The sequence below is a fragment of the Bombina bombina genome, chromosome 9 (assembly GCF_027579735.1).
Source record: "Bombina bombina isolate aBomBom1 chromosome 9, aBomBom1.pri, whole genome shotgun sequence".
In the NCBI taxonomy this organism is placed as follows: Eukaryota; Metazoa; Chordata; class Amphibia; order Anura; family Bombinatoridae; genus Bombina; species Bombina bombina.
Window position 1 is genome coordinate 16,872,063 of NC_069507.1, and position 9,526 is coordinate 16,881,588.

At 43.2% G+C, this 9,526-nt stretch overlaps 1 protein-coding gene across 1 annotated transcript in view; it reads left to right on the top strand.

The window, feature by feature from the left end:
• The window catches only part of DNAJB12 (DnaJ heat shock protein family (Hsp40) member B12), a 67,589-nt gene extending 59,046 nt beyond the window's left edge, over positions 1 to 8,543 (top strand). The window contains exons 8-9 of the mRNA XM_053691922.1: positions 7,097 to 7,233; positions 7,983 to 8,543. Coding sequence (XP_053547897.1) covers positions 7,097 to 7,218 — 122 coding nt within the window. The 3' untranslated portion in view covers positions 7,219 to 7,233; positions 7,983 to 8,543. The remainder of the gene's footprint in view (positions 1 to 7,096; positions 7,234 to 7,982) is intronic.
• Positions 8,544 to 9,526: the final 983 nt, after the last annotated feature.

A 9,526-nucleotide genomic window follows, 5' to 3' on the forward strand; every position in this document is an offset into this window, starting at 1 on the left:
CAGGGATATCTTCTGGACTTCAAAGCTTCTCCTCCACAAGGGAGATTTCACCTTTCAAGGTTGTCAACAAACCAGATAAAGAAAGAGGCGTTTCTACGCTGTGTACAAGACCTTTTACTAATGGGAGTGATCCACCCAGTTCCGCGGTCGGAACACGGACAAGGGTTTTACTCAAATCTGTTTGTGGTTCCCAAAAAAGAGGGAACCTTCAGACCAATATTGGATTTAAAGATCCTAAACAAATTCCTAAGAGTTCCATCGTTCAAAATGGAAACTATTCGGACAATCTTACCCATGATCCAAAGAGGTCAGTACATGACCACAGTTGATTTAAAGGATGCTTACCTTCACATACCGATTCACAAAGAACATTACCGGTATCTAAGGTTTGCCTTCCTAGACAGGCATTACCAGTTTGTAGCTCTTCCCTTCGGGTTGGCTACGGCTCCAAGAATCTTTACAAAGGTTCTGGGCTCTCTCCTGGCGGTACTAAGACCGCGAGGAATTTCGGTAGCTCCGTACCTAGACGACATTCTGATACAAGCGTCAAGCTTCCAAACTGCCAAGTCTCATACAGAGTTAGTACTGGCATTTCTAAGGTCGCATGGGTGGAAAGTGAACGAGATGAAGAGTTCTCTCTTACCACTCACAAGAGTTCCCTTCTTGGGGACTCTTATAGATTCTGTAGAAATGAAAATTTACCTGACAGAGGACAGGTTAACAAAGCTTCTAAATGCTTGCCGTGTCCTTCATTCCATTCAACACCCGTCAGTGGCTCAATGCATGGAGGTAATCGGCTCAATGGTAGCGGCAATGGACATAGTTCCTTTTGCACGCCTGCATCTCAGACCGCTGCAATTGTGCATGCTAAGTCAGTGGAATGGGGATTACTCAGATTTGTCCCCTACGCTGAATCTGGATCAAGAGACCAGAGATTCTCTTCTATGGTGGCTTTCTCGGCCACATCTGTCCAGGGGGATGCCCTTCAGCAGGCCAGACTGGACAATTGTAACAACAGACGCCAGCCTACTAGGTTGGGGCACTGTCTGGAATTCCCTGAGGGCTCAGGGATCGTGGACTCAAGAGGAGAGTCTCCTTCCAATAAACATTCTGGAATTGAGAGCAGTTCTCAATGCCCTTCTGGCTTGGCCTCAGTTAGCAACTCTGAGGTTCATCAGGATTCAGTCGGACAACATCACGACTGTGGCTTACATCAACCATCAGGGAGGGACAAGGAGTTCCCTAGCGATGATGGAAGTATCAAAGATAATTCGCTGGGCAGAGTCTCACTCTTGCCACCTGTCAGCGATCCACATCCCAGGAGTGGAGAACTGGGAGGCGGATTTCCTAAGTCGCCAGACTTTTCATCCGGGGGAGTGGGAACTTCATCCGGAGGTCTTTGCCCAAATACTTTGTCGTTGGGGCAAACCAGATATGGATCTCATGGCGTCTCGCCAGAACGCCAAGCTTCCTTGTTACGGGTCCAGGTCCAGGGACCCGGGAGCGGTCCTGATAGATGCTTTGACAGCACCTTGGACCTTCAGGATGGCTTATGTGTTTCCACCCTTCCCGATGCTTCCTCGTTTGATTGCCAGAATCAAACAGGAGAAAGCATCAGTGATTCTAATAGCGCCTGCGTGGCCACGCAGGACCTGGTATGCAGATCTAGTGGACATGTCATCCTGTCCACCTTGGTCTCTGCCTCTGAGACAGGACCTTCTAATTCAGGGTCCTTTCAAACATCAAAATCTAATTTCTCTGAAGCTGACTGCATGGAAATTGAACGCTTGATTTTATCAAAGCGTGGATTTTCGGAGTCAGTAATTGATACCTTAATACAGGCTAGGAAACCTGTTACCAGGAAGATTTACCATAAGATATGGCGTAAATACTTACACTGGTGCGAATCCAAGAGTTACTCATGGAGTAAGGTTAGGATTCCTAGGATATTGTCTTTTCTACAAGAAGGTTTAGAAAAGGGTTTATCTGCAAGTTCCTTAAAGGGACAGATCTCAGCTCTGTCCATCCTTTTACACAAACGTCTGTCAGAAGTTCCAGACGTTCAGGCTTTGGCTAGGATTAAGCCTGTGTTTAAGACTGTAGCTCCACCGTGGAGCTTAAACTTAGTTCTTAACGTTTTACAGGGGGTTCCGTTTGAACCCCTTCATTCCATTGATATCAAGCTGTTATCTTGGAAAGTTCTGTTTTTAATGGCTATTTCCTCGGCTCGTAGAGTCTCTGAGTTATCAGCCTTACATTGTGATTCTCCTTATCTGATTTTTCATTCAGATAAGGTAGTTCTGCGTACTAAACCTGGGTTCTTACCTAAGGTAGTCACTAACAAGAATATCAATCAAGAGATTGTTGTTCCATCATTGTGCCCTAACCCTTCTTCAAAGAAGGAACGACTTCTGCACAATCTAGACGTAGTCCGTGCCCTGAAATTTTATTTACAGGCAACTAGAGATTTTCGCCAAACTTCTTCCCTGTTTGTCGTTTATTCTGGACAGAGGAGAGGTCAAAAAGCATCTGCTACCTCTCTATCCTTTTGGCTTCGTAGCATAATACGTTTAGCCTATGAGACTGCTGGACAGCAACCCCCTGAAAGGATTACAGCTCATTCTACTAGAGCTGTGGCTTCCACTTGGGCCTTTAAGAATGAGGCCTCTGTTGAACAGATTTGCAAGGCTGCAACTTGGTCTTCTCTTCATACTTTTTCCAAATTTTACAAATTTGACACTTTTGCTTCTTCGGAGGCTGTTTTTGGGAGAAAGGTTCTTCAGGCAGTGGTTCCTTCCGTATAAAGATCCTGCCTGTCCCTCCCGTCATCCGTGTACTTTAGCTTTGGTATTGGTATCCCATAAGTAATGGATGACCCGTGGACTGACTACACTTAACAGGAGAAAACATAATTTATGCTTACCTGATAAATTCCTTTCTCCTGTAGTGTAGTCAGTCCACGGCCCGCCCTGTTTTTTATGGCAGGTCTAAATTTTAAATTATACTCCAGTCACCACTGCACCCTATAGTTTCTCCTTTCACGTTTGGTTTTCGGTCGAATGACTGGGTGTGACGTAGAGGAGAGGAGCTATATAGCAGCTCTGCTTGGGTGATCCTCTTGCACTTCCTGTTGGGGAGGAGTTAATATCCCATAAGTAATGGATGACCCGTGGACTGACTACACTACAGGAGAAAGGAATTTATCAGGTAAGCATAAATTATGTTTTTCTCCTCTTATTTTTAAGAAGATGTTTGTCATTGATGACTCTATTAAGGAGTCTTGGCAAACGGTCCCCAAGGTGGAAGGGGCAATTTCCACTTTAGCTAAGAGAACTACTGTTCCCATAGAGGATAGCTGTTCTTTTAAGGATCCTATGGATAAGAAACTGGAGGGTTTTCTTAAGAAAATGTATGTTCACCAGGGGTTACAATGGCAACCTGCGGTGTGTATTGCTACCCTAGTAGTGCGGCGGCATACTGGTTTGATGCGCTGTCTGATTCCATTGAAACAGACACTCCCCTTGAAGAGATCCAGGATAGGATTAAGGCTCTTAAATTGGCTAATTCTTTTATTTCTGATGCTTCCCTTCAGGTTATCAAATTTGGGAGCAAAGATTTCTAGTTTTGCCATTCTCGCTCACAGAGCTTTATGGTTGAAATCTTGGTCTGCAGATGTGTTGTCTAAGTCTAGGCTTTTGGCTATTCCTTACAAGGATAAGACCTTGTTTGGCCCAGCCTTGGCTGAGATTATTTCTGACATTACAGGAGGAAAAGGACATTTCCTTCCTCAGGATAAGAGAAATAAGCAGAAGGCACTTCAGAGTAATTTTCGTTCCTTTCGAAACTTCAAGGGTAAACTTTCTTCTCCCTCTACAAAACAGGAACAGTCCAAACCTGCCTGGAGACCCAACCAATCTTGGAATAAGAGAAAGCAATCCAAGAAGCCTGCTAATGAATCAAAGTCAGCATGAAGGGTAGACTTTCCTTTTTCGCTCAGGCTTGGGATGTTCAGGATCCTTGGGCGATAGACATCGTGTCCCAAGGATACAAACTAGAATTCAAGACCTTTCCCCCCCACAGGCAGATTTCTTCTCTGAAGATTATCTGTCAACCAGATAAAGAGGCGTTCTTACATTGTGTTCGGGATCTATCCGTACCTTCATGTTCCCATCCACAGGGATCATTACAAGTTTCTGAGATTTGCCTTTCTCCACAAACACTTTCAGTTTGTGGCTCTTCCCTTTGGACTTGCTACAGCTCCCAGAATTTTTTCAAAGGTTCTGGGATCTCTGTTGGCAGTGCTCCGGTTACAGGGTATTGCAGTGATGACATTCTGGTTCCGGCCCAGTCCTTTCAACTAGCAATCTCCCACACAGAGATGCTTTTATCCTTCCTGCGTTCTCACGGTTGGAAGGTGAATCTGGAAAAGAGTTCCTTAATTCCATCTACAAGGGTAGTCTTCTTGGGAACCATAATGGATTCAGTTCTAATGAAGATATTTGTGACAGAGGTCAGAAAATCCAAGATTCTTGTCTGTCTCTTCATTCCTCTCCTCAGCCATCAGTGGCTCAATGTATGGAGGTAATAGGTCTGATGGTAGCCGCCATGGATATTATTCCTTTTGTTCGTTTCCATTTCAGACCTCTGCAATTATGCATGTTCAGGCAGTGGAACGGGGATTATGTGGATCTGTCTCCGCAAATTCATTTGGATCAGATGACAAAAGATTCTCTTCCTTGGTGGTTGTCTCAGGATCATCTCTCCCAGTCTGTTTTCGCAGACCTACCTGGGTGATAGTGACAATGGACGCCAGCCTCCCCATAAACATTCTAGAGCTAAGAGCAATCTTCAATGGTCTTCTGGCCTGGCCTCAGTTCGCTTCTGCCCGGTTTATCAGATTTCAGTTGGATGTCATAACCTCAGTGGCTTACATCAACCATCAGGGTGGAACTCAGAGTTCTTTGGCCATGAAAGAGGTGTCCAAGATTATTCAGTGGGCAGAGACCCACAACTGTTATCTATCTGCAATCCACATTCCAGGAGTGGACAATTGGGAAGCGGATTTTCTGAGCAGACAGACCTTTCACCCGGGAGAATGGTAATTACATCCGAAAGCGTTTTCCAACTTGATTCTCAAATGGGGTCAGCTGGATCTAGATCTCATGGCATCTCGTCAGAATGCCAAGCTCCCGGGGTACGGGTCGAGGTCCCAGGGACCCTCAGGCGGTTATGCTAGATGCCCTGGCAGTTCCTTGGAACTTCAGTCTTGCATACCTATTTCCTCCTTTCATTCTCATTGCTCCGGCGTGGCCTTGCAGGATTTGATATGCAGACCTAGTTCAGATGTCATCTCTCCCCCCTTGGAAGCTTCCTGTAAGGAAGGACCTTCTACTTCTTCAAGGGCCCTTCCTTCATCCAAATCTAGTTTCTCTGAAGCTGACTGTTTGGAAATTGAATGCTTAATTTTATCTATCTTTTTCGGATTCGGTCATTGAGAACGTGATTCAGGCTCACAAGCCTGTTACCAGGAAAATTTACCATAAGATATGGCGAAAATATCTGTATTGGTGCGATTCCAAAGGCTACTCTTGGAGTAGAGTTCCGATTCCTAGGATTTTATTTTTTCTCCAAGAAGGTTTGGAGAAGGTTTTTATCGGCAAGTTCCTTGAAGGGTCAGATTTCTGCCTGTCTATTTTGTTACATAAACGTCTGGCAGAGGTTCCAGATGTTCAATCGTTCTGTCAGGCCTTGGTCAGAATCAGGCCTGTGTTCAAACCTGTTACTTCTCCCTGGAGTCTTAATCTTGTGCTTAAGGTTCTTCAGCAGGCTCCGTTTGAGCCTATGCATTCCTTAGATATTAAGTTGTTATCTTGGAAGGTTTTGTTTCTTGTTGCTATTTCTTCTGCTCGTAGAGTCTCTGAGCTCTCCGCTTTACAGTATGAGTCTCCGTACCTTATTTTTTATTTACGTACTAAATTAGGTTTTCTTCCTAAAGTAGTTTCAGATCGGAACATTAATCAGGAGATTGTTCCTTTATGTCCTAATCCTTCTTCTCATAAGTAACATCTTCTGCACAACCTAGACGTGGTTCGTGCTCTGAAATTCTATTTACAGGCGACTAAGGATTTTCGTCAGTCTTCTGCTCTGTTTGTAGTTTTCTCTGGGAAACGTAAGGAGCATAAAGCGACGGCTACTTCTCTTTCTTTGTGGCTGAAGAGTATAATTGGCTTTGTCTATGAAACTGCTGGACAGCTGCCTGCTGAGAAGGTTACGGCTCATTCTGCGAGGGCTGTTTCCTCTTTCTGGGCATTCAAAAATGAAGCTTCTGTGGAACAGATTTGCAAGGCTGCAACTTGGTCCTCTCTACATACTTTTTAAAAATTCTATAAGTTTGATACTTTTGCCTCGGCTGAGGCTTCCTTTGGGAGAAAAGTTCTTCAAGCAGTGGTGCCTTCTGTTTAGGTTCCCTGTCTTGTCCCTCCCTTATCTGTGTCCTCTAGTTTGGGTATTGATTCCCAATAGTAATTAGATGATCTGTGGACTCACTGTGTCATTGGAAAGAAAACGAAATTTATGCTTACCTGATAAATGTATTTATTTCTTGACACGGTGAGTCCACAGCCCGCCCTGTTTTTGATGACAGGGTATTTTTTTGTTATGTTATAAACCTCAGACACCTCTGCACCTTGTTGCTTTCTTTCTCTCCTTTACTTCGGTTGATTGACTGGAGTTGGAGGGAAGGGAGGTGATATTTAAAAGCTTTGCTGTGGTGCTCTTTGCCGCTTCCTGCTGGCCAGGAGGTAAATATCCCAATAGTAATTAGATAATCTGTGGACTCACGGTGTCGAGAGAGAGAGAAATTTATCAGGTAAGTATAAATTTTGGTTTTTGTCAGCCGTATGGCTAGTGTGTGTGTCGGCTGTATCACTGGTATGTACGTTGTCAGCTACTCCCACTGGGGACACATCTGGTTAAGGTCCCATATAAGTGATTCCCCAGGCATGTTGCATACATTCTATGCATTTAATAGTCACTGGGGTTACGGTTTTGTGCTGTTGTTTCTGACTGCTGTGTATTTTTTCTTCTGGCTCTGTAGAAGAGGGGCTGTTGTACCGGGCGCGTTACTTTGGAGACTCAGATCTATACCAGCGAGCACAAAAGATGGGAACTCCCAGCTGTAACAGACTGTCACAAGTCCAGGCCTCCATGCATGGCTAGTGTCACTCAGCACAGGTAACATTATCAAGACTCCATGAGAAAGTATTGGTTAAAGGGATACTGTGCTTAGGTGTTTGTGGTATTTAACTGACAGTCGTTTAGATTGCAATATATTTGTAAAACATGTTTATTTTTCTCATACATTATAGAGATTTGCGTCTAATAACCCTTTTCAATCAGTGGTAACATCTCCAGGTGCCAGGGGACCATTTTATATTGAGATGTGTGTAGAAAAAAGCAATGCAGTGTTTATTCTGCCCCCTTTTTATGTAATTTAGCTCTGAGAATTGTGGGTTTTCTAATTAGTGAAACTTGAAATGCTCCTGCTGAATTCTCAAGGCTAACTCTTCTACATACATGTAGCAAACTGGCATTATCATATAACTGCAATGTACTTTATAATAACAGGTCAGTGCCTAGCCTTGTTGTCTGCCGCCTCAAGCCCAGATTTGCTCCCCAGAAATGGCAAATGGTGGGCAGAGTTTGGCTACTGAAAACCTATTGCTGCAAACAATGTTAATTCATTTTAAAATGTTTAGACTTGACTGGCTTGTTATTCTATAGCAACACAACAGAAATGTCTTGCAGTTTTACTGTCCCTTTTAATGTATTTACAGCAGGGAATTTGTACAAATAAAATTTGTTTTTAAAACTGATCTGGGGTGGGGGGGTTGATCCCTAAAGCTGTCAGAGCAAAGTAATAATGAGCAATGAGAGGTTTATTTCTCAGTACAGGTTTATAATCTAGTTATTGTCTTTTACAGGTTTCCGGCAATACCGTTAAGCCAAGAGGACTTGCTAACACCCTAACCCTTTGTTGGCAGAGGGACTTTAGCCGAGTCCTCTGACAGTTTAGGGGTTAGGTCTAACCATGACGGAGCACTGCCCTTATGATGTCATCCGGCATTAACTGCAATAGGACGGATGATGAAGCTGCTGACCCTCACTCTGTTCCCTGTGTTTTCCATAGACGAGCCCCATCTACTAAATTACAGTGCGCAGAAGTCAGGAGCGACGCTGCTGCGCACGGCTGGATCTGCCCAAACTGTGGCCTGAATATTTCTTCAAACTGAACTGAAATCAGAAGACTTTAGAACAAAAATAAATCTATTTAGAATTAATTTATAGCTGTATATATGTTGTACTTTTAAACAGAATAATTTGCCGATATTGGAGAAAATCTATTTAGCCGATTTCTGCCCTACAGAATAAGCTGTTATGTGAATCTTCCTCGTGTGGGGGACGGAGCGTATCCTCGCCGTGTCTTTATATATATATAAATAATTGCATCTGACTTAATATATTTAATAAATCTAGAGACTCTTTCAATGTGTTCTTTTTCCACCAAGTTTAAAGGGACATTTTAAAGTCCTTTTTTTTTTTTTTTTTTTTTTTTTTTTCTTCTCCGTCACCTTAAATGGGCCTTTTAAATGTATTCTCTTTATTTTGTAAAAGATATAGTTCCTATACGTAAGCTTTTTTATGCTTGTTACCTGTTACTCTCAACTAACAGAGTTGTAAGGAGTTGTCTATATTAACCAGTGAACAAATGTCCTTAGGCATCAGTTATACACAAACACACGCTTCCTGTTAGTTATGGAATCAGGAAAAACAATGTAAAGTTGTCTAAATAGTACAGTTTCATGTATTTTCTTTGAGTTTACGGTCCCATTAAATGAGGGGAATACACTTGTTCCTGTGTCCTTGCAAAATACATTGGTCTCAGTATTGGAGTTGCTTATGTCACATATAGCACGGAACGAGTAGACCTCATGCAAAGGCTGGAAGGAAACATCTATACTGTAGGTCGGGATAAAGTGTTGCATAAAGAGATGTAATTTAACAACTTGGTGTGATTTGCTTTCTTCTGCTGCTATTGTTCATCTTTGTTTTGCTGTTTGTTTTTTTCAATCTTGTAATACAATTCTAATTTAGGACAGTTGTTTTCCTGACATCAACAAGAACTATAAGATTGTGAACTAGGAGACCAGTAGTGCTCAGTGATTTAGAATATACCTTTAGCTATAACAAAATTGGAAAGCTAAATAAGACAGCCAGGTTGGACTGTGTATGTGAGGGGTGTGGTATGGTGTATGCAAGGGTGGTACCGTGTGAGTGGTGTGTACATGAGGGGTGTGGTGCGTTGTGTATATAAGGGGTGTGGTATGGTGTATATAAGGCTGGTGCGGTGTATGTAAGGGTGTATGTGAGGGGTGTTGCACGGTGTATGTGAGAGTGGTACGGTTCTGCATATGTAAGGGTGTTACTGTGTATGAGGAGTGTGTTACGGTGTACATGAGGGGGTGGC